The sequence below is a fragment of the Mustela erminea genome, chromosome 8 (assembly GCF_009829155.1).
Source record: "Mustela erminea isolate mMusErm1 chromosome 8, mMusErm1.Pri, whole genome shotgun sequence".
NCBI classification, from domain to species: Eukaryota; Metazoa; Chordata; class Mammalia; order Carnivora; family Mustelidae; genus Mustela; species Mustela erminea.
Genome location: NC_045621.1, coordinates 92697605 through 92723021, shown reverse-complemented (window position 1 = coordinate 92723021; position 25417 = coordinate 92697605). Strand labels below are relative to the sequence as shown.

Below are 25417 nucleotides of genomic sequence, written 5' to 3'. Positions count from 1 at the left end.
TCCTCTGTGACCCTCACATGTATTAGCTGTGTTTAATTTATGAATTGTTTGTAATTTTACTTTGTTCTCTTTTTTCCCTAAGTGTTTATTTTTACCAGTTTTTTGTCAGTTAGGAGGGAAAATCCCTCAAGTCAAGAGTCCTGTGTAGGCTTCTTCGGTTGTGAACACAGAGAACTCTGGGCTTAACAGAATAAAGCAGAGGGGCATTTTTTTCACTGTGCATTTTCTGATCTTGTATTAGAACCTAAATAAAGTGCTTCAGGGTTACCTTGGGACTAAGTGTACATTATTAGCTCACTAAGTATTTCTTATTTATTTTAAAATGCTTTTTTTTCTGAGAGGCAACAATAATTGGGGAGTATGTTTCCAACATGCAAAATGAGTTGTATCTTTCCATAAGCAAGCTTATAATTGGGCTCCTGCAGCCACGCAGCTTCACATATGGTACTTATGAGTCAATTAAAGCACCCTAACAAGCAATTGCGGGTTTATTGTTTAATTCAATCTCCACAACTCATGCTGTTCCACTCAAAAGTTGCATATATGTCAGTCAGCATGTAATCATAAGCACACACTTTATTCAGACTCTAGTTTTGAAGAATGGGACCTCCAAACGCTGTGCTCCCACATGCTGTGTTCTGCATGGGGAGAGAGAAAATGCAGGGAAAAAACGAATGCAAGTGGGATATGGCCAAGAACTGGCTTCTACTTCCAATCGACTCATGCCTTCTCTATTAACTTAAAACTGTCACAGAAATGCAATCGCTATCACATCCACCGAGTAAATTTAGAATATGTGGAGTGTTGGTTGGTTCGACTCCTGTGATTAAAGTCCAAAGGGGAAGGGCCTGGGTTTGATCCTTGTTTGGAGAAGTTGACTTGGTCATTCTGGGGTGACCTGATGTCTGCACCTAGGAAATGCAAGTGCTAGATGGCCACCTATCCTGTTCTTCCTTATACGACCAGGGCTCCTGGTCCTACCCCCACACTGGGCCTGGCCACATTGGGAGAGGATTAGGACAGTCTTTCTCTCTTGTCTACAGCCAGAGTAACAGCACAGACAAGATGGGAAGACTATTCCACATAGCACGCATGGGACCCTATTGATGTGCGTCCTCACCTTGGCCAGCACTTGGCTCTTGAGCATGGAGTGGAGTGAGGGAGTGGCTCAGGGCTGCTGGCACTTATGGTGGACATTTCAGAGCATGTCCCCATAGTAGAGACAATAAGACATGCTTGTTATGAAAGAGAGCATAGAGTTGGCCTTCTTTTATGGGACATAGTACTTTTAATTACTTCTACTGTTCTCATTCTCTCCTCAATTCCAGTATTTCTCTGAAGAGGTTCTCCCTTCATTCATTCATGAAGCCAAAAATTGAAGCTTGAAAGTTGGATGGGGCAGGGGGTGGGGGGATGTGGCTTTGCATTTTGCCTGGCTCAGACTGACCTAAATAGAATAATGCACTTCTGTTTAATGTAGCTATATATTATATATTCTTTTTTTTTTTTTTTTTAAGTAGGTCCACACCCAACATGGGGCATGAACTCCAATCCTGAAATCAAGAGTCACATGCTTTACCGTCTGAGCCAGACAGGTGCTTCTAGATGCACATTCTTGAATATGCTTGATCTTGAATAAGAAATAAGTTCACTTGCCTGTTTTCCCTAAGAATACCCCAACAGAGTATGGGGAGAGTAGTTCTAAAGGTAGTCTGGATGACTGAGGAAAGCCAGGCACGGTGACTGAAAAATGAAAGAATTAAAACAAAACAAAACAAACCAGCATGAGAGCAGGGGTTGGGGAAGTCATGGTAAATTTGGTTGTGTCAAATATGCCTTCCTTCTTTTATTGGGAGCAGATGAAGTAGGCCTGGTTCTTATTCCAGTGAATGAGGCAGTACCTTGGATCTAGAAAAAATACTTCTCCCCTGTGTTGCAGGCTAAATAACCGCCCCCCAAAGTGGTAAGTTCTAATCTTTGGAAGCTGAGAATGTCTTACCTTATGAGGCAAAAGGGACTTTGCAGATGTAATTAAGTCTAAGGATTCTAAGGGGAGATTAGCCCAGGTTATCCAGGTGGGTCCAATGTAATCACAGCAGCCTTTATAAGGGAAGTGGGCGACAGGAAGGAAATGGGCATGCGCTGAGTTTCCACACAGGGTGTGCTTTGAAGCCAGAGCTAGGGCCTGTCAGTGAGGGAAACACGCAGTCTCTAGAAGCTGGAAAGGGTGAGTGAGCCCTTTGACTGTCCCTAGCTTCCAGAAAGAACCAGCCCTGCTGACGACTTGATTTTTGCCGTGTGAAACTGATGTCGTACTTCTGACTCCCAGAATTTGTAAGAAAACAAACTTTTGTTTTTTAGTGGCTTAACTTGTGATAGTTTGTTACAGTGGCAACCGGAAAACAATAACTCCTTGGAAATAAATTAGCACCGGAAAAAAGAAAATCCTGAGGCTTTTTCTGAAACTAAAGGAAAGCACTGGACTTTCCAACAGAGCGCTTTTTTGTGCCTCTGGCTTCTGCTCCATTGTGGGCTTCAAAGAATCCATCCCTCCATTTAGGGGCACCTGAATGGGTGTCAATCACTTTTTGGGACACTTTTCCATACAGAAGCCAAACCCAGGTACAGCAGTCCTGGACCTCAGTACCCAGTGGTGCACTATGTGTACGGCAGGCCTCACGTTTTTTAGATGCTTCTTAATTTACCTACTTAATCTGATTAGTTTTCTCTGTCTGCGGCCTGTCTGCCATTATGGCTTTGGGTTTTTCCCAAAAGCCATGTCCTGGGGTGCCTGGGTGGCTCAGTGGGTTAAAGCCTCTGCCCAGTGTCCTGGGATCAAGCCCCGCATTTGGCTCTCTGCTCAGCGGGGAACCTGCTTCCTCTTCTCTCTCTGCCTGCCTCTCTGCTTACTTGTGATCTCTGTCAAATAAATAAAATCTTTAAAAAAAAAAAAAGGAACAAATTAAAATAGCCCAAACTAAAATAGCTTTAATTGGAATTGGTACTTTCCCTGATTATCTACCAGAAAGGGAGATCTTAAGGAAGACTCCATCAGTCTGTAAAGAATTAATTGGAAAGGAAGGCAGTTCTGCCCTTAGACTCACCAAAAGATGGTTTCCCCTAGCTCCCATACATTCAAGGGCCCTTCTCTGGCCTTTCCAGCTTCCTTCCCTCTCAAAGATAAGGAGTCCCAACGGAGTCCAGGTTCGCTACCCAACGCCTATTTCTTCCTAGTCCTTAGGACTCTAGAACTCCCTGCCTATATGGCCCTGAGCCAGCCTCAAGGATGAAAGAGGCCTCTTTGGAGTCTGACTGGAGGAAAGCTTACTCTAGCTACGTGTGTACTCTAGGCCTGGCATGGATGACTGGCAGCTGACTTGTGAATTGAGCTTCGCAGGATTGAGAGCAAGTGCAGGAAGGTCCTGGCTGGGGTAGAATTCAGCTGGAATGAGAAGGGAAGGAAGGGGCCAGGGTATAGGGCTGGGATGGAGGCACAGTCCAGATGAAAACTTCACCCCAGAATTGTTATTAGAACCTAGCTTTCCAAGATGTTAGGAAAGCAAATATGTTAATGTAGGGAAGTAGAACAGATCTATTACAGATCTGTTAATTTCAGTTTTTAACTTTTAACTCTTTAGACTTGTGGTTTATGACCTCTTCTTACTTTCTCACACTGGACCCCATACTTGTCTGGGGCAGCCTGGCATAATGTCCTTAATTTAGTAACATCGCAGATATAGACCATGTATTTCTGTACATAATGGATCTTATCAAAGGGGAAGTAGAGTCCTAGGAGTGTACAGAGCAAAGACAGGAAGCCAGCCCACCATATTGCTGGTTCTCTGCACAGGTGTATGGTATGTCAAGTTCCTGGCCTGGCTTAAGTTGTTTTTATAGGGAACATCCTACCCCACTTTCATGTGTCTGTCCTTCCAGGAGTGACACTGACTGCCTGGTGCCAGAGGCTCCCTTGCTGTGCTCTTGCAGGACCCTCGGTACAGTGACCATTTCTTCCATCTGTGGGTCCCCAGCTACCAGTGCAGGGCCTGATAGAATATGTTGTCAGACTGTTTTTTGAACTGGGCAGCTGCTGTCCCTCCTTTCTGTTTCTTGACACACCTGTAAATGGAGCTTTGTGCTTGAAGCAGCTCACGGCAGGACAGCAAGCTCATAGAGCCCTCCTGGCTTTTTAGCATGTTACCCCTGCTTCCTGGAAATCATCACCTCTAAAACGAAATTCTTCTTAACCTTTCTTGTCAACTATGACAATTGAACTCTAGTCCATAGTAACTTGGGGAAAGTAATGTGGTTGTCCTTGGTGAAGGGGGAGTTTAGACAGATGGGGAAGTAGCAGCTTCCATTACTTACTCTTCCCAGGCCGAGTATCATTCTTTCTTATCAGGACCGTGACCCCTGCACTCTTCATGCTGTAAGTGGGGGGAAAATTTTTAAAAAGACCAACTTATCACGGCATGCCTGATGACCTGAGTCTAGAGGTGATAGAGGATAAAAAGACTAGCTGTTTAGTAACAGTTAAAAATCTGATGAATTCAGTCACCTTGGAAGCCTGAGAAGGTTGCTTAAGCCTCCCACATTAACAGTGGGTAGTTCTTTTTTAAAAATTAATTCAGACATACTGAGAATTCGGCTAGGTCCTTGCTTTGTTTCTTTTGCTAGATTATCAGATAATTTTACATTTTGTGTCAGGGTATTCCTTTTCATGCTGCTAAAATTGAAAAGAGGTAACAGGGGAAAGCAATTAGTAACTCTTCTCTGCTTTTTGTGATTTTTTTTTTCTTCCTCTCTAAGGCTCAGCTTATGTCATAACTATGAGAAAGGTAAAGAAGCTGAACTCAATTCTATGTGTTGTATACATTGTTAGACACTGTAAATGGGAAAATAGGACTTCAAACTTCACAGAAGTTCTGGGGGGGTTTCTGGTCACCCTACCATTCCCATTACTAGTAGGTGACTGTTGTCTGAGAGCTCTCATCTGCGTGGCTTGGTTCAAACACGTGCTTCTCCATTGTTCCTTAAGAATACTCAGCTGTCCCAGGCAGCTAGCCTGAGAACTTTCTGTCCAAAGCCTAAGGTCACTAAATTTCAAACATGCCCAATAATGAGATTGTTCTGCAGCTATTGGAACTAATTTTACCTGGCAGTACAATTTTCCTCTCACAAAGACAACAATATTCCAAGTTTAATAAATGATTATAATTGAGCATTGAATTGCCATTCCTTAAACAATCTAGTCCGTGTAGAAATAAAGGACAGGAAGGGTCAGTAGTGAATGCCTCTCCCTTTCCTCAAAAGACTTTGCCCCCTAGTATAGAGGACTTTAACTACTTAGAAGCCCTCTCCCCACCACCACCACCAAAAAAAACCTTTCTCTAGATTGTGGTCTGCAAGTGATTTGCTGTGATCCAAAGGACCCAGGACTCAGGGTGAAACTAAATAGCAAATATCTGATAGATGAATTTTGGTAATGGCTTTTTTCCTGCTTGCCCACAGCACGTCCTTTCCGTGTAAGATTGCAGTACCTACTTTTCCTTTCTATACCAAGTTCCCTCATTGGTTGTCTCCATTAGAGACGACAATGTTGTACCATCTACCTTTCTGTCACTGCCACTACTGTAGCCTCCCAGAAGCCAGATTATGTGTATGTACGTGCATATCTATATAAACACACATTGATTTTATAATGTTTCATAGTTGCTTATATATTGACTGGATGGATGGATGGATGAACGGATCAAGTTCAATAAGATCAATAGGGAACAAGTTGTAGGTAATTAAGATTCAGGTATATAAGCAAAGTTGGATGTTTAGACCACCACAGAAGTAGAAAGAATGACTTCAAGATGTATTTCTGACTTCAGGGCATAAGCTATATTTCTTTGCCTTGTTTCATCCCTCGCCTTATCTGTAATGAAGCACAAATGGTTCTAATGGTCAGAAAAGTTTGATAAATCCCCCTAAGCCTCAGATGTTAAAAGGCTTTTGAATTTAGCTTTAGCTTAGAGAGGCATGGTTCATGTTTGTGCTGGATATAATCACCTCAGTGAGTGAAGTATGAAGCTGCAAATATGGCCAGCACTCTTCTGCACAAATGTTCATGGTCCTTTCATGAAACACTTAAGATTTTTAAAGACTTTGATCTTGGTGCTTCTGGAACGTATTCTCAACAGGACTTGGATTTCAGTTTCTGACTTTCTCTGGAGTTCTGATCTCCTATGTCAGCTTATAAGGCTCATTTTCATAAACAATTAGCAGGATGCACAGAGCATCACTTGGAAATAGAATAGACCATATCTTTGGGAGAGCCATGTAGGCTTTGGAATAGGCTACTGACTTCAATACTCTAACTGAAAGGAGACTCCAGTTAAACTTCTTAGGGGCCAAGATTATTGGTAGTGGGATTTGGAAAATTCTTCCTGAGCCAAGTCAAGTAATGTTGGATTCTTCTTTACTGATGCTTGTTATGTTTCCATTTCTAGAAGACTTTATCATAAAAATAGGCCATCTTCCATGGGGTGCCTGGGTGGCTCAGTTGGTTAGGAGTTCAATTCAGTTCTTGGTTTCAGCTCAGGTCATGATGTCAGGGTGGTGAGATGGAGCCCTGCTTTGGGCTCCCTGCTCAGCACAGTCTGCTTGAAGTTCTCTCCCTCTCCTTCTGCTCCTCCCCCCATTCATGCACTTGATGCTTGCACACCAACACCCCGCTGCTGTGCTAAGTACTTCACCTGTGTCGATTTATTATATGGTATAGATATTACTCTAAAATTGTATGGATGGGTTAATGGAGTCTTTTTACATAACTTGTCCAAGGAAACAGTAGAAAAAAATGGAGAGTCACTTAGTTCTATTTGACACTAGGACTTATAATTTTATCAGTATGCTTTGCCACATCTGTTTTCTCAAAATAAGTTTTCGGGCTTAAGGAGTCTACACACCTTCTAGTGGTTAAGAACTATTTTATAGATTTAAAATTATGCATTTTAAAAATAACCTTTCCCCATGAGTTGCCTAATGGAAGGAGGCTCTGAATTGGATTGTGCCACTAGCTACTAGTTATCCTCATTTACTCCAAATATCTTCTCATTTCCTGGTTTTCCAGTCCTGCATACTTTGCTCTTGCTGTTTTTCCTCAGTAATTTTGTATCCATTGATATAGTTCAATATCCAGTCTTCCAATAAATGTTTATTAAATGATTCATTTTATACTAGAATGTTCCCAAGAAACATTCATATTTTTTAAGATTTTATTTGAGTTGGAGAGCGTGTGTGCATGTTCATGCTTGCAAAGTAGGTGGGTGGGGGAGGGGCAGAGGGCGAGGAGGAGAGAGAATCTCTAGCAGAATTCTCATTTAGTGGCAGTCCAGCAGGAGCCTCGGTCTCAGGACCCTGAGATCATGACCTGAGGCAGAAACAAGAGTCATTCACTCAACCAACTGAGCCACCTAGGCACCCCTCTTTTAAATTTGTCTGGTGTTTTTTTTTCACACTTGAAAAGAAATTAGCATCTTGAACTTGGAGAAATCGGAAAGCCATAATGCCTGACCTAACTCAATGATTGTATGATCTATAGTGTATCAGTTGCCACTCAACCCTTAAGTTAACAGACCATCAGTAATAACACAGAACAGTGGTATTGAGATTAATGTGGGTATCGTGAAACTTCATGCTACAACTGCCGATGTTTTCTTTGGCCCTTAGAGATCTCTATTGTCTCTGTTAGACTACTCTAATACATCAGTTCGTTTAGGAACCCTTGATCTGATTTGGTCTACATAGCCCTGCTATGTAGTGAATGTGTTTAGGGCATATTTGACATGCTATTTGACTAATGGTGATTTTTTAAGTGTGGTGCCAGACTCCTGTGAGATTCAACCATGGTTTTCTTTCCTTTATCCCTCAGATTCTGAAGGTGGCCATGGAGAGTGGTAGTGTGTGTATCTGAGAGGAGAACTATCAGTCTGCTAGATTTAATAAAGAAATTAAAAATTAAATACTAAAAGTTAATAGTCAATAGCATTTTGGAACCTTGAGTGTATGAGAGATACTCTTTTAAGCTTTCTCACAACTCTGTTGTAGGTTCTCTTACTATAATCATTTTATAGATGAGTCTATGTACAAAGATTAAATAACTCCATTCATGTAATTCCCAGATGTTTGGAGTTGGAATTTGTATTCATACCATTTGATAAGAATGTCTCTGAATTACACCATATTCTATAGCTATTCTTTATTCTTGATGCTTTCTTTCATTAATGCAAAATAACTCAATATAGGCATTCATAAATCCTGATTTTGATCATTTAGTTTGCAAAATTTCAAAATATCATTGAATGTTTATCATAGTTGTCAACTATACACTAATGTGGAAAATAATTTAAAAAACTTCTTTGGAAAAGCCTTACTTCTGTATACATAGAGGTTCGGATTTCAAATAACAATGCTTTTTAAAAGTATTTAAAATTCCACTTCATGCTAATCAGTGCATTGTCATCTTGGGAGGAAAAATAACTTGGGAAGATAGAAGTCCCCTAAACTGACTCCACATTGGTTATCTAAGCATGTAACTGAAATAACATTTGCATGTATCCTACTTAAGATAAAGTATATTGGTGTATTCATTAATGGCTATAATATTTCCAACGGAAAAAAACATAGGTGATATTGACCTTGTTGGAATGGATTTTGTTCCTATAATATAGATTAAAAACAAAAGCAAAAATTGCTCAAAACCAGTGAATAACTCCACCTGGCACAGAGCAGATGTACAAACTGGGAAGTATTGTATATACATTCATTGTCATCTTAGCTAACTCCTTGGTCCTAAAACATTGGATGGATTTGGCTTTCGGTTATTAAGAAAAAAAAAAAAATCAGATTGAGTTGTTCTTTGTGCTCAGAATAATGAAACTGGGTATTTACCCCAAAGATACAGATGTAGTGAAAAGAAGGGCCATATGTTCATAGCAGCAATGGCCACGGTCACCAAACTGTAAAAAGAGCCAAGATGCCCTTCAACAAACGAATGGATAAAGAAGATATGGTCCATATACACAATGGAATATTACTCAGCCATCAGAAAGGATGAATACCCAATTTTTACATCCACATGGACAGGCTGAGTGGAATAAGTAAAGCAGATAAAGTTAATTGTATGCTTTTACTTACTTGTGGAACATAAGGAATAACATGGAGGACATTAGGAGAAGGAAAGGAAAAGAGAAATAGGGAAAATTGGAGGGGGAGACAAACCATGAGAGACTGTGGACTCTGAGAAACTGAGGGTTTTGGAAGGGAGAAGGGCAGGGCGATGGGTGAGCCTGGTGGTAGGTATTAAGGAGGGCACATATTGCATGGAGCACGGGGTGTGATACATAATGAATCTTGGAACACTGAAAAAATAAATTTTTTGAAAAAAAAGTTCAGAATATAAGAATGAGCAATTAAGTGGCCTCCCTATATACAGTTACCCTGCATTATAAAACTTTTCATATAAAGTTGATTCTTAACAATGTTGATCCTAAGCTGTGGTGTGTTTATTCCTTATAACTTGGTAGATTTTAGAGTTGTCATAAAAATTATCTTAAACTGGGATTTTAGGATGAACAATTTAGCAAATACCGATTAACCTACCCTATATCCACAGGCACCATGCCAAAAATGGGTTGTCTGTGGGCAGGCTGCAGCAGAACCACCTGGGACACTTAAAGACAAAAATATATGCCTAGAATTCTGCTCCAGAGATGCTGATGCAGTAGGTCCAAGGTCATGCCATAGAATCTACGTGTTCTCCTAGATCTCCGTGGTTAGCAATGAGTTTAGAAGAGTAGTTTTCACCTGGGGCAACATTTGACAATGTCTGGAGCTTTTGGTTTTCACAACTGGGAGGGTGTATGTGCTGCTGACATCTAGTAGGTAAAGGCCAAAGATGCTGCTAAATGTCTTCCGGCGCACAAGAAACAAATACCTATGCAGTGTCCAACCTAAAATGTCAATAGTGCCAGTATGGGTCTAGAGGCTACAAAGATCCCTACAAAGTTCATAATTAGGGTGAATAAAAGATACAGAAAATACCCTGTATAAATGAATAAAAAGTCACTAGCTTAAAGAATCAAATACAGAATTTACAAAATTTCTTAAGTTCTTTACCTCAAGATTATTAGTTGTTTTATGGTATGACTAGAGACCTTCTAGTTAAAGTTTGTGAAGTAAATTTTGAATTATCTGAAATTGATATCTGTAATGGGAGTTACCTGGATAGATTATGCCTATACTTGAAAAAATTTAAAAATTTTCTCCTGAAATGTTAATAAGGATAATAAATAAAACAAATATATATAATATATAATTATATAATAATATATAATATAACATAATATATATAATAATATATATAACAAATATAACAAAAATAGAAGTATTTTAAAGAGAAGTAAATTAAAATCAAAGTAAATTAAAGAAAAGAGAAGTAAATTAAGAGAAGTAAAGAAAAGTAAATTAAGAGAAGTAAATTAAAGAGAAGTAAATTAAAATCAAAGAACAATTCACATGATATTCATGGTCTTGTCCCTTTTTTGTCCTCGTTTTACTCTTACACATTCTTTCTTAGTTTTAGATCATCCCTAGAGATCAGATACTCACAAGCTTATGTACAATAAATTACTGGAAGTTATTTTGGTTGCTGTCAGTGCAACCAAATTGAATTAATAATGAAACCTATTAAATCTTCAGATACCCCCACTGGCAACCTTAAACGTTTAATTTCCAGAGAGAAATAAGGTTAGCGGTGTTGAACACCTTTTCCAATCACAGTGTTAACCAAATTTTCAGACATTGGGGGATTCTGCTATTTTGTTGAAGTACAAGCAACAGACTGATTTAATCAAAATAATAACAAAAGAATTCATTTTTTTTTAAAGCGGTCTCCTGTGTCTCTGATGATAACCAGTCGGCAGAAATGATGGAATGCCTCAAGCAGACAAATGGCATGCCTCCCCTTGTACAAGAATGCACAGTCCCGTGTCGAGATGACTGCACCTTCACGGTTTGGTCCAAGTTTACTCCCTGCTCCACAAATTGTGAAACAACCCGAAGTCGACGGCGACAGCTCACAGGTAGGGTATACCTTTCATTTCTTAGCTTCAGACAGGGATGCACTTCTGAACCTGCAAAAGAGAATGGAAACTTCAGGAATACTAGAGATTATATCGGGTCTCTCCTTTTCTCAGCCCTTGATAGACTTTAGAGTGGTCATAAAAATTATCCTTCCTGATGCTATGCATCTAATGCACCTATGCCTGGCACATAATATGTACTAAATTAATACTTGTGATGTGAATGGTGTGAAGGATCTTGGCAGGGCTGAAAGCAGTGACTGATGTGCAAAATGCCTCAATAGGCAGATCTAATCTAGATCATTCTCTTTTGCCATTACTTTATAAACAATTTGACATTTTAGAATTTTAATTGTAAGATAGAAGTCAAATTATATATGTAGGTTCTGCTTTTGTGGTCTATTATTTTGGCTCTGTTTACATCCATGCAATTTAATGGATATAAAATCAATTAATAGTTGAATGAAGGTGCTGGGGCAATTTTTGCCTATAATGTACAAATAATTGATGTAGTATAGTATATTGTATTTCTTGGCTAGATAAATATCCCACAGTTTCTTTTAGTTGTATTTGAATATGCAGAAAACTTAATTTAGGTAATAAAGGCCCAAAGGAAAAATGCCAAAATAATCATTGGGATAATATAATTGTTGTTGACATTGACGAATTAAGCACAGAAGACCATTTGTTATTACAAGAAGTTCAAGAGCTAATTCTCTCGGTTTCAAATTCCCCTTGTTTGAATGTATGGCTTACAAGATTATGTTTTAAATTTAACTCTAATGGATTTACTTAATCGATGAGAGCCTGTCACGGGGTTTCTACACACAAATCAGAAGCCCATTCATAAGTAGGTAAACTCTAATCAAATAGAAACAAAAAATATGCTGTACTTTGTGTTCTCTTCTACAAAAATCTATGAGTACATAACTTTGTGCAACACTGCTTGTGTTTCTAAGATGAAAAAAGTTCTTCTAGGGAATATAACGGGGTGGAATGTGTTTGACAGGAGTAATTTCAAGTTCACCGGCAACAGTAAAACTTGGTGTGCACGTTCATGTGTAAGGCTTCAGAAGCCATCATCCTGGCAATTCTCCATCTTTGGGATGAGAATATCCTTTAGAGGGAAAACAAGGATTTAATTACTGGCCAGCTTTCTGTTCTTGAGTGTACTAATAGTATTTTGTATCTGCAAGTTGACCATGGGAATATAGAAGAACCTAAGTTATTTATTGAACTAGTACAGTTTATTTTGAACTGTCAAAACTAAGTAAGCATTTGGCTTATTTAAAATACACTTTTTACATAAATATTGAAAGAACCATTGTACATTTTTCTCCAAACTCTATTCCAAGAATTACTCCTACTAAAAAAAAAATTACTCAGAATTTTTCTAAATTATTGGTTATGCTTTTTGCTGGGTAATTGATCTGTGTGTCTTCATGTCTTGGAGACACCAACTGGTCAATTTCATGAACCGCATGAGATGTGGGGGGGAAAAAACAACAATTCTGTATCACTGAGTGTGCAGTAGGCAGTAGTGAATTGAAATTTTTTACTTAAGACATTTTTTATTGTTGTGGTACTATGTTTGTATTTCAGTCTCTCACATGTAGTTTGGTGGTAAAATCAATCTCTTACATGAATGGTAGTAAAAGGTGGACTTAGACCATAAAACTGTGATTCTCTTTAATACAGACACATAAAGAAGCATGTAGACAAAAATACAAGCTACTCCATGGAATAAGGGACCATCTAGTGTTTTTCTCTTTTCCATTTTTAACATGAAACTTCAGTATCTGGATGTCTTGGGTGTTGTACCTAAACTATATCATCACAGGTTTTGGATTGAATGTTAATTATAGCAGTTGTTTATAAGTGCTGAAAATAATCTATTGATATATTGGTTTAGGTTATTAATATGTAAAATAACTGGATAAATAAAACATATTTAATAGTTTTATGTTATTGAAACAAAAGTCATAAATTTCCATCTCACTTAAGGGGGGGGAATGTCTTAACAATTATATTAGGGATTGGTTTTCTTTTTCTTTTCTTTCTTTTTTTTTTTATTAAAGATTTTATTTATATATTTGACAGAGATCACAGGTAGGCAGAGAGGCAGGCAGAGAGAGAGGAAGGGAAGCAGGCTCCCTGCCTAGCAGAGAGCCTGATGCGGGGCTTGATCCCAGGACCCTGGGATCAAGACCTGAGCCAAAGGCTAAGGCTTTAACCCACTGAGCCACCCAGGTGCCCCATCTTTTTTTTTTTTTAATTTATTTATTATTTTTTTTTTTTTTGCTATTGTTGTTGTTTTTGTGTGTGTGTTTGTTAACTTGTGTTTTAGTAGTAAACTAGTTCTTGATCCAAAGATTAATACTGATTTTCTTTTTCTTTTACTATGTTATCAAAGTAAAGAACCACTAATAATTTGTTTCTTGAGAACCATTTCTGTATTAACATACTCAAATCCATCCCCAAACAGTGATGTCCTCTATTTAAGGTTATCCCAAATACAGAGAGTGCATATATTCATACAGAATACTTGTTCTGCCAGCAACTTTTGGTTGCCTTATAGACGAATATTTTTCTTCCTCCTCTTTCTTGCTCTCACTTACTCCTTTTGTCTTCCTTTTTCCCCCTACCACACTTTTTAAAATCTCCTTTTCTTAATGAACATTTTTATTGATCACTTATGCATGCTATGCCTTAGGAATACTACTAGGGAATAGACATGATCCTAATTTAAGAGTTTATAGTATAATGGAAGATAGAGATTTTATTACAATTAAAGCACAATATAGAATTTCTGACAAAAGCTGTATTAGTGCTACTTTAAATTCTTATTGCTGTAACAAATTACCACAAATTGAGTGGCTTTAAAATAACACAAATGTATGATCTCCTAGTTATGTAGGTCTAAAACAAACTTCAGTTTCAAAAGGCTGAAAACAAGATGTTGGTGGAACTGTATGGCTTTCTGGAGGCTCTAGGGGAAAATGTATTTTTTTTCCTTCCCCCTAGCTTCTAGAGGCCATCCATATTCCTTGGCTAATGACTCTTCTTCCATCTTGAAGTTCAGTAACATTATGTGTGACTATCTCTTAGGAAAGGTTTTCTAATTTTAAGACATGTGATTAGGTTGTACCTACCCAGATAATCCAGAATAATCTCCTCTCAAGGCCCATAATCCCAGTCACATCTACAAAGTCCATTTTGCCATCTAAGGTAGCATAATTACAAATTCCAAAAACTGGGGAGCGAACATACTTGGAAAGGCAGTTTGTGATAGGCAGAGTAAAGACAGTACAGAAGAGTACCTTTTACATTCCTGAGATGAAGAGTCTCAAGAATGGCTTTCTGGCAATGGTAATATATTAGTTTGGACTTCAAGGACAAGTAGACATTAACTAGACCATGCAGGGAGGTTGGAACTTAAGATAACTTTTGGCGTAAGAAATGCAAAGGCCGGTAGGGAGAGGGTGGTTGTGTTACGGACACTGGGGAGGGTATGTGATATGGTGAGTGCTGTGAGATGTGTAAGCATGACGATTCACAGACCTGTACCCCTGGGGCAAATAATACATTATGGTATTAAAAGTAATTAAAAAATGCAAAGGCCAGAAACCAATGAGTAATCTCTAGGAACTGAAAGATGTGCAGTATGTCTAGCTTGTAACATGCCAGAGGCAGAATGACACAACTTAGATAGGAGGCAGGTCCTAATGGTCTCAGTACCATAGAGCCTTAATGACCATAGCAGAGGGTCTAGACTTCATTCTATGAAATATGGTAAGTCAATGAGGAGTTTTAAGTAGATAAATGATGTGATCGAATTTCCATCTTTGTGAGCTGCTTCTAGTTGCAGTGTGGGCAGAAGACTGGGGGAATATGAAGTACAATGGCTATAAAATATTGGAAGAAGGTGTTGCAGGGATTTAAGAGATTTGGAGATGGGCTACATATGGGTGGTATTGGTCAGAATGGAAACAAGGACTGATTCAAGAGATAAGTCATTTAAAATACTAGATCTTTGTCATTAAACAGATAGATGCAGATAGTATAATAGAATTCAAACGTGGCATTTTAGATTTCGACTTGGCCTTCTTGAGATAATTGGGAAATGAAGATGAAGAAAGCAAGGCCCAGGTGTGAAGAGGTTGAGTATGACTTTGCCAGGTTGAGTTTGATAGGCCATTTAGGTTCTAGTCTGTGGCTCAGAAGCTTGAGCTAGAAACCTAGAATGGAGGTAATAAGAATTTAAGAGATATAGAGGGTCTTTTAAACTCGTGAGTGAAGATAACGGATCAGAAAAGAAGAGAACCTAGGACAGTGCCCTGAGAAGGCCCATCAGTTAAGAGATGTAAGAGATGTAGAGAAGGGAAATAATGTAACAAACAAATGTGATCTTCCCAGAGGGATTGCGGGGGTGAGGTAAGGTACAAGGTACAATGGAATTTGGGAAGACTATTTCAACAGTGATGGTGTTATCAACATTCTCAACAATCATTGAATGATTAAGCCTGAAGGGTAACGTAGAGAAACATTCCAGGGCTTCATTTGTTTTATTACTTTGTCAATAGTAAGTAGAGTGTCAGGAAATAAGTGGACTCTGATTCCAGGCTTAAGTTGAGAAGAGAATAGAAATTGAAGAGATGGAGACATTTAAGAAGCGCCAGAGACTTCAATATGCTGGGTGTTGGTAGGAAGAAACCACACATAGACCTATTTTTCAACCAGTAAATTCTCACCACCATAAAGACTGTGTTTCTCAAACATTTTCTCATTAAGTGCTCCTAATGGTAAATGCAAGTGAATACATCCTCCCAGAGAGAGAGAGTGGCATGGCTGAAGCTCCAGCAACATCTTTCAGACCCTGCAGGAATCATTATTTATTATGACCGTAAGCAACATGTCAGACCATAGAGCCAGTCATCCAGGCAACAACTATAAAATTGTGTATAAATTCTTTGACAATGAGGTAATATCCCATGCATCAGCTTAAATCAAGCTTTTCTAAAACCCCTATAAACACTGGGAATAAGACCAATAAAGCAGCCTACTTCATATTTTTTTATAACCAGCCAAGACTCTAGCTGATGACTTATTAATGATGAAACAAAATATAATCAGATCTATTAGAAAACGTTTAGGAATCTAGCAGAAGTGTGTTGGCAGGAAAGTTGAATCAAGTTACATGTGGACTTGAAATCCCATTAAACATGATTATCAAGTACTCAGCAATGGGAAATAATTCTGCATTCTCATTACTCAAAGACAGGATCACAGCTAAAAGCTCCATCAAAGTCAATTGGTTAAGGTAAAGTCATATTCTAGAATACTTAGGTTAAAAAAGTCTTTCAAAGTGGAAGTCATAACTTTTTCTCAGATTAAATTGCCCAACATTATTTGACCATTTATTTCCTTCTATTGTGTCAGCATTTGTGAGCTGCCTGATAGCAAGGACCAAAATAAGTTCAACTTTGTCACTCTCACCCCGAGTGGCACCTAGCCTCACTCCAGGGCCATTGGATGAGATATCATTTTGTTCTTTGAATAAATAAACTGTTTCCAAAAACGCACATCAAAAGGACAGGATGTTACTATTTCCAGTGTTTTGTTGGTTTCCCTGGAAACCATTAATTTTCAGGAAAACAAAGTAATCTGTTTGTTCTTACCAACAAGTTATAGAGAAAATCATATAAACAAAAACTTTCCAGCTGTTGAGTCACTGTAGCAAACAGCTTTCAGTTTCTTTTTTTTTTTTTGCCACTATCCAATATAAACCATTTTTAAATTTTTTCCAAATTATCTTTATTATTTTATTTTGTTTGACAGAGTATATGAGCCGGGGGAGCACCAAGCAGAGGGAAAGGGAGAAGCAGGCTTCTTGCTGAGTAAGGAGCCTGATGTGGGGCTTGATCCCAGCCAAAGGCAGATGTTTAACAGACTGAGTCACCCAGGCGCCCCTCAAATTAACTTTAATTTCACAGTTGCTTTGAGAATTGCTTCCATTGTCGTAGGATTTGCTTTCATGGAAAAAAAGGGGGGTTGCGTTGTGGAGAAGGGCAGGGGAAGGCCATATTTTATTTGATGTTTAGTAAATAAACATTAGTAAAGACAATAATGTGACTTTCAACAAAACAGATTGGAAATTAATATATCAGTGTTTTATTTTGTTTTTGAAACAGGGAAAAGCAGGAAGAAAGAGAAATGCCAGGACTCTGACCTGTACCCTCTCATAGAAACAGAACTGTGCCCTTGTGATGTATTTATATCTCAGCCTTATGGAAACTGGTCAGATTGCATTCTTCCAGAAGGCAGAAGGGAGTCTCAACGAGGATATCGGGTACAAGGAGACAGCAAAGAATGTGGAAAAGGCCTGCGCTTTCGAGCAATAGCCTGCTCTGATAAAAACGGAAGACCTGTTGACCCCTCCCACTGCAGCAGCTCTGGTAAGGAAATGGATGAGGAGGAACATAAGGACATGGGAACATACACATATAGCCAGGAGGTGTATCCAAATCTAGAATTAGTAGCTTTGTTCTATAATATTTCTTTCAGTTTTCCTTTGTTAATAACACACTGCCTTTCATAAAATATAGGCATTTGGAATATATGTGTCCATATTTTACTGATTATTTGGAATGTGATTATTTTGGATCTTTGACTCTCCTAACTCTATACTTTACCATTGACCACTTAGTTAACTGTGGATGAGTGCAGTTGCTTTACTTCATTAGAAAAGCCGTATTTAATACAAAATATATTTTGTGGTGGTCTTTGGTGCTCTGATCATACACATAGAAAGCATCAGGCCTTGGATTTCTTCTAAGGTAGTTGACAAATTGCCAATGGAAACATTGACTTAAAGTGTTTTGCAATGCACCATCGGGGAGAATTTTGTGAGCTGTTAATCAAGGAGAAGACTGCCTTTTTTGAACCTTGGGAGAATTTGAAAGAGGGGTGAATGGAGAAAAGAATGAGACTCAATCTAGTCGGGATGAAGGTTGATAGGGGATGCTGAGATTAGTGATTACAATGTAACATAATGAATTTCAAACTCTAGTTTGTATATTTTTTTTTGTAAGACTAAAATGGTAAGGAATTTTACAGAGCATATGAAAGAATTCATGTTTGGCAAACTCTAGGAGGAAAAAAGATTTGGTCTCTATCATCAAAGTATTTGTTTTAATAAGCTTTCTCAATAATAATTATGGTGAGTTGAATTCATTTGTTATAGAAGTCAGGTAAATGACAGTTTGTCTTCATAGTCAATGGATTAACTGTTCAAGATATGCCTGTATCATCTTGTGAACACACCCTAAGGCTTAATAACCCTTTAATTGGTGATATCATTGGCTCTGCTTCCTGGGTTACTCTAAAAAATTTTCTTCAGTAGCTTGACTCAGAGAAACATTATACACACCATAAGCAAGCTGTGGACCCATTTTATGGAAGCCAAAACTGGTTAACTTTAATTTTTGTTTTTGGTTTTTATATATATATTGGTTCATTTTCCAAAACTAGATTTTCCTTTTTCCCATTGAAATATATTTGACTTCCAATGTGTAAATTTAAGGTTACAGTATGTCCGTTTGATTATTCATATGGTAGTGATTGGCACTGTAGTGATAATTAGCATCACTATCACATTACAGAGTTATTTCTTAGTGGTTGGAATAATTAAGTACCAGTCGTTTAGCAAGTTTGATTATAATACAAAATTGGTGTGTGTATTCACTATACTGTGCATCAAATCTCTAGTACTTATGAACTACTCATTATAAATTTAAACAGTTTGATAATATCTGTCCTAACCACTCCACTCCATCCCTCATCTCCTGGTAACCACCATTCTACTGTTTTTACAAATTTGACTTCTTTAAATTCCACATATAAGTGATAACCTACAGTACATGCCTTTCTTTAACTTACCTTACTTGCTATAATGTCCTCAGGGTCTATCCACATTGTCATAAATGGTAGGTTATCATTCCTTTGGCCAAATGTTTCATTTTTTGATACGAGATATATTTTAACAAATATAGATCGCATCTTCTTTATCCATTCATCTGTTGATGGGCACTTAAGATTTTTCCATATTTTGGCTATTGTGAAAAATGTTGCAATGAACATGGGAGTATATATATTTCTTGGGTACTCTATTTTCATTTCCTTTGGGTATATATCCAGCTGTGAGATTGTTGTATCCTATAGTAGATCGGTTAATTTTTGAGTAACTTTAATATTGTTTAACAGAGTGGTTGAGGAAATGTACATTCCCACAACAGTGTACAAGAGTTCCCTTTTCTCCACATCCTCCTCAACACCCATTATTTCTTTTCTTAATTAAAAGCATTCTAATGGTTATGGTGTTATTTCACCCTGGTTTTGAGTTGCATTTGCCTGATGGTTAGTTATGTTGAGCATCTTTTCCTGTACCTCTTGGCCATTTGGATGTCTTTGGGAAATTGTCTGTTTCTCTTCCTATTTCATAGTTAGATTGAAAATGTTCTTTATATATTTTGGGTATTAACCTGCTATCAGATACATGGTTGGCAAAAAATTTCTCTCATTAGCTCTGTCGCCATTTCATTTTCTTGATTGTTTTCTTTGCTATGCAAAAGCTTAAGTTTGATGTATTCCTATTTTGTTTTGTTTTGTTTTGTTTGCTCTGGTGACCTGTGAGAAACATTACCAAGAACAGTGTTAAAGAGCTTCTTTAAAACCTTTTTTTCTAGGAGATTCCTGATATCAGGTTTTTTATTTAAGGCTTTGATATATTTTGAGTTATTTTTGGAGTGCTGTAAAACAGGGGTCTAATTCATTGTTTTGCATTGTTCTCCCAACACCATTTGAAGAAACCATTTCCCCATTAGGTTTTATTTCTTCCCTTATCAAGTATTAGTTCACTGAAAATGCATGTTTGTTTGTTTGTTTGTTTGTTTGTTGTTGTTATGTATGTCACATTACAGTACATCCTTAGTTTTTTATGTAATGTTCCATGATTCATTATTTGCATATAACAAACACCCAGTGCTCCATGCAATACATGTCCTCCTTAATACCCATGACTGTGCTCACCCATCCCCCCATCCTCCTCCCTTCTGAAACCCTCAGTTTGTTTCCTGGAGTCCATAGTCTCTCATGGTTGTCTCTGATTTCCCTCCTTCACTTTCCCCTTACTTCTCCTAATGTCCTCCATGCTATTCTTATGTTCCACAAATAACTGAAACCATACGATTCTTGTTTCTGTTTGATTGTTCATTTAGCATAATCTCCTCCAGGTCCATCCATATTGATGTAAATATTGGGTATTCATTCTCTCTGGTGGCTGAGTGATATTCCATTGTATATATGGACTATATCTTTAATCCATTTATCCATTGAAGGACGTCTCAGCTCAAAGCAGGAAAGAATATGCAGTGGAAAAGTCTTTACAATAAATGTTGCTGGGAAAATTGGACAGCTATATACAGAACAATGAAACTCAACCATTCTCTTAAACCATTCACAAAGATAAACTCTAAATAGGTGAAAGACCTGTGAGATAGGAATCCATCAAAATTCTTGAGGAAAAAATGCATGGGTTTATTCTGAGCTCTTAATTCTGTTTCATTGGTCTCTGTTTCATTTTTATGCCAATAATATTCTGTTTTTATTCCAATAACTTTGTAGTATAATTTAAAATCAAGAAATGTGACATTCCCATATTTGTTCTTCCTTAGGAATGCTTCGGCTATTTGGGATCCTTGGTAGTTCCATTTCTATCTTTATGTGAAGAATGACATTTGAATTTTGACAGATTACATTGGTTCTATTGATTTTATAGAAGGCTTAGGTAGCATGGATATTTAAACAAAATGCTTCAGAACCACGAACACAGGTTGTTTTTTTCCATATGTTGTATCTACTTCCATTTTTTTCAAGTAAGTTTTATAGATTTCATTGTATAGATCTTTCACGTGGTTAAATTTATTACTGTTTATTTTGGTGCTATGGCAAATGGGGTAGTTTTATATTTCAGATGCTTCATAATTAGTGTATAGTAACATAAATGATTTCTGTATGTTAATTTTTTTTATATCTTGAAATTTTACTGAAATTGCTTAACTTCAATAGTTTTTTGGCTGAGTCTTTGACATTTTCTATACACAAATTATCAACTGCAAATAGTGACAATTTTACTTCTTTCTTTCTGATTTGGATGCCATTTTTTGTCTTATTTAATTTCTCCAGTTAGGACTTCTAGTACTGTATCGAATAAGAGAGGTGAGAGTGGGCAATTTTGTCTTTTCATGTTCTTAAAAGGAAACCTTTCAGTTTTTCTTGAGGAAACTATATTCTTCTGTTAGATGGAATGTTTTATATATGTCAAATCTATTTGGTTTAAAATACAGTTCAATTATAGCATTTCCTTGGTTTGTTTTTTTTTCCCCTATTCAGGTGATCTATCCATTACTGACAGTGTGGTGTTGAACTCCCCTACTGTTTTTTGTTTTGTTTTGTTTTTTTAAAGATTTTATTTATTTGACAGACAGAGATCACAAGTAGGCAGAGAGGCAGGCAGAGAGAGAAGAGGAAGCAGGTTCCCTGCTGAGCAGAGAGCCCGATGTGGGGCTCGATCCCAGGACCCTGGGATCATGACCTGAGCCGAAGGCAGAGGCTTTAACCCACTGAGCCACCCAGGCGCCCCCCCCACCTGTTTTTATATAATTGTCTATATCTCTCTTCACATTTGTTAGTATTTACTTAATACATTTAGGGGCTCTGATAATGGATGTGTATATACACATTTATGAATATTACATCTTGATATATTGACTCCTTTATTAAATAATCTTGGTTTCTTATTTCTTGTTTTTGTTTTTGCTTTTTGGCCTGGAGTCTATTTTTTCAAAGTATTGCTATTCCTACTTTATTTTGGTTTCTACTTGCATGAGATATATTCTTCTGTTCCCTCAAAATTTGAGTGTATGAGTGTCTTTAAAGGTGACATGAGTCTCCTGTACATATCATATGATTGTCTTTTTTTCTATCCAGCCATTCTGTACCTTTTGATTGGTGAATTCAACCCATTTATACTTAGAGTAATTACTGATATGTAAGGACTTACCACTGCCATTTTATTATTTGCTTTCTTGTTGTGTATCTCGAGGGTATTTTTCCTTTTTCTGCCTACCCTTGTAAATTGGTACTTTTCTACAATGATATACTCTGTATCCCCCTTTTTTATTTTGATTAATCTATTCCAGATTTTTGCTTGACAGTTACGACGAAGCTTACTTAAAACTTCTCACAGATAATACTGTCCATTTCGTGTTGATGACTAATCTCCATTTGCCTATAGATTCTCTACCTTTCATCCCTCCTTTGTATATATCTGATGCCGCAGTTTACCTCTTTTATGATTTATGCCTTTGTGCTCTTCAACAAATTGTAGTCACTATGATGATTTATAATATTTTTTAACTTTTATACTGTAGTTCAGTGGTTAAGACGCATTCTAGCAGAGTTTGCTTTCTATTTTTCAACTTTATCAAACTGTTCTGCACTTTGATATGTTTTCCTCTCTCTGATTAGTGTCTTTTCATCCCACCTTGAATCCCTTTCAGCATTTTTGGTGAGTCTGTTGGTGGTGAACTCCCTCAACTTTTCTTAGTTTGAGAAAGCCTTTATTTCTCCCTCCTGTCTGAAAGATAACTTGCGGCTCACATGTTCTTGGCTAACAGTTTTTATCTTTCAGCCCTTTGAGTATGTCATCGGTGTGTCATCTATTCTCTCCCGACCTGTAGACTTTCTGCTGAGAAATCTGTTGATGGCCTAAAGGGGGTTCTTTAAGTAACTTCTTTCCCCTGGTTGTCTTTCAGATTCTTTACCATTGACTATTTTTTTTTTTTGACAGCTCCAATATAATGTTTCTTGGAAAATTTATTTTTTGCATTGAGATAATGGAGTCTTCTGTCAGCTTCCTGGATATGTATATGTAAGTCCTTCCTTAGGTTTGGGAAGTTCTCAGCTTTTGTTTCTTTAAACTCTGCCTACTTTTTGCCATTCTTCTCCTTCTGCACACCAATTTTAAATGTTCTGATCAAATCCAAAGCTATCCTAGTTTCTTTTACTTTTTTTTTTTTTTTTTTCTTAGCAACAAAGTGAGCATGTGCTCACACTGAGGAGCGGAGGGGTAGAGAGAATCTTAAGCAAGCTCCACACCTAGTGCAGAGCCCAGTGTAGGGCTCTGTTTCACAACCCTAAGATGATGACCTGAGCCAAAATCAAGAGTCAGGTGCTTAACCAACTGAGCCACCCAAGCACCCCTTAAGTTTCTACTTAAATTCCAGTTAACATACAGTGTAATACTATTCTTGGGTATATAATATAGTGATTTTTTTTAACACTTCCATACAGTACCCAGTGCTCATTACAAGTACAATCCTTAATCCCTATTGTCTATTTAACCCATTCCCCCCTACCTCATGCACCTCCTCTCTGGTAACTAGCAGTGTTTTCTGTTGTTCAGAGTGCATTCCTTGGTTTGCCTCCCTCTCTCCTCTCCTTTTTTCCACCTTTAATCACTTGCTTTGTTTCTTAAATTCCACATATGAATGAAGTCCTGTGGTAGGTCTTTCTCTGACTGACTGATTTTGCTTATCATAATATTCTCTAGCTCCATCCAAGTCATTGCAAATGGAACAATAACATTCCATCATACATATATATACATACACATGCATACATACATACCACATCGTCCTTATCCATTCATGAATTCATGGACCTTTACACTGCTTCTATAATTTGGCTATTGTTGATAGTGCTGCTATAAACATCAGGGGGCATGTATTCTTTTGAGTTAGTGTTTTTGTATTCTTTGGGTACATATCCTAGTAGTAGGATTGCCAGATTGTAGGGTCGTTCTATTTTTAACTTTTTGAGGAACCTCCGTATGGTTTCCAGAGTGTCTGTGTCAGTTTGCATTCCCACCAATAGCAAGAGGGGTTGATCTCTCTCCACATCCTTGCCAACACCTGTGTCTTCTGTTGTTCATTTTAGACATTCTGACAGGTATGAGATTATAACTCATAGTTTTGATTTGTATTTTCCTGATGGTGAGTGGTGTTGAGCATCTTTGCATGCATCTTTTAGCCATCTGGATGTCTATTCATGTCTTTGGCCCATTTTTTAATTGGATTATTCATTTTTTGGATGCTGTGTTTTAGAAGTTCTTTATATTTTGGATACTAGCTCTTTATCAGAGATGTCATTTGCAATATCTTCTCCCCTTCTGAAGGTGGCTTCTGTAGTGTTATTTCCTTAACAGTGCAGAAGCTTTTTACCTTGATGAAGTCCCAATAGTTTATTTTTGCTTTTGTTTCCCCTCTATCAGGAGACATTGCTAGAAAGAAGTTTCTATGGCCAATGTCAAAGAAATTACTGTCTGTGTTCTCCTCTAGGCTTTTATTGTTTCAGGTCTCACATTTAGGTCTTTAATCCATTTTGAATTTTTTTGTGTATGGTGTGAGATCATGGTCTAGTTTCATTCTTTTTTTTTTTTCAGTTTTTTTAATTTAATTTCTTTTCAGTGTAACAGAATTCATTGTTTATGCACCACACCCAGTGCTCCATGCAATGCGTGCCCTCCATAATACCCACCACCAGGATCCCCCAACCTCCTACCCCCTGCGCCTTCATCACCCTCAGATTATTTTTCAGAGTCCATAGTCTCTCATGGTTCATCTCCCCCTCCAATTTCCCTCAACTCCCTTCTTCTGTCCATCTCCCCACGTCTTCCGTGTTATTTCTTATTCTCCACAAATAAGTGAAACCATATAATTGACTCTCTCTGCTTGACTTATTTCACTCAGCATAATCTCTTCCAGTCTTGTCCATGTTGATAGAAAAGTTGGGTATTCATAGTCCAGTTTCATTCTTTTGCATGTTACTGTTTCGTTTCCCAACACTGTTTGTGGAAGAGACTGTCATTGCTGAAGTGACAAAAATTTGAAGTGCAAGAAAGAAGCAGGAGAAAGAAGCCACCACATGAAAAGTATATACGAGACCATTTCAGGAAGTGATATGTGAAAAGAAAAGGAGGTAATATAATTCAAGCTTTAAAAAATATTTTTATTGACATACAAGAGGTTAGTTTGAGGCATACAGCATAATGATTCAGTATTTATATATAAATGGTAAAATTGGAGCAATTAAGTCTAACATCAATTAACATACATAGTTACAATTGTGATGTTTTAAGACTTAGAACTTTCTAATGTACAAAACAGTTA

The 25417-nt window shown here is 37.6% G+C and overlaps 1 protein-coding gene across 3 annotated transcripts in view; it reads left to right on the top strand.

Moving 5' to 3' along the window:
• Positions 1–25417, top strand: part of THSD7B (thrombospondin type 1 domain containing 7B) — an 855837-nt gene that overhangs the window by 599927 nt on the left and 230493 nt on the right. For all 3 annotated transcript variants that reach the window (XM_032353821.1, XM_032353819.1, XM_032353820.1), the window contains exons 13-14: positions 10935–11129; positions 17321–17584. In XM_032353821.1, coding sequence (XP_032209712.1) covers positions 10935–11129; positions 17321–17584 — 459 coding nt within the window. The remainder of the gene's footprint in view (positions 1–10934; positions 11130–17320; positions 17585–25417) is intronic.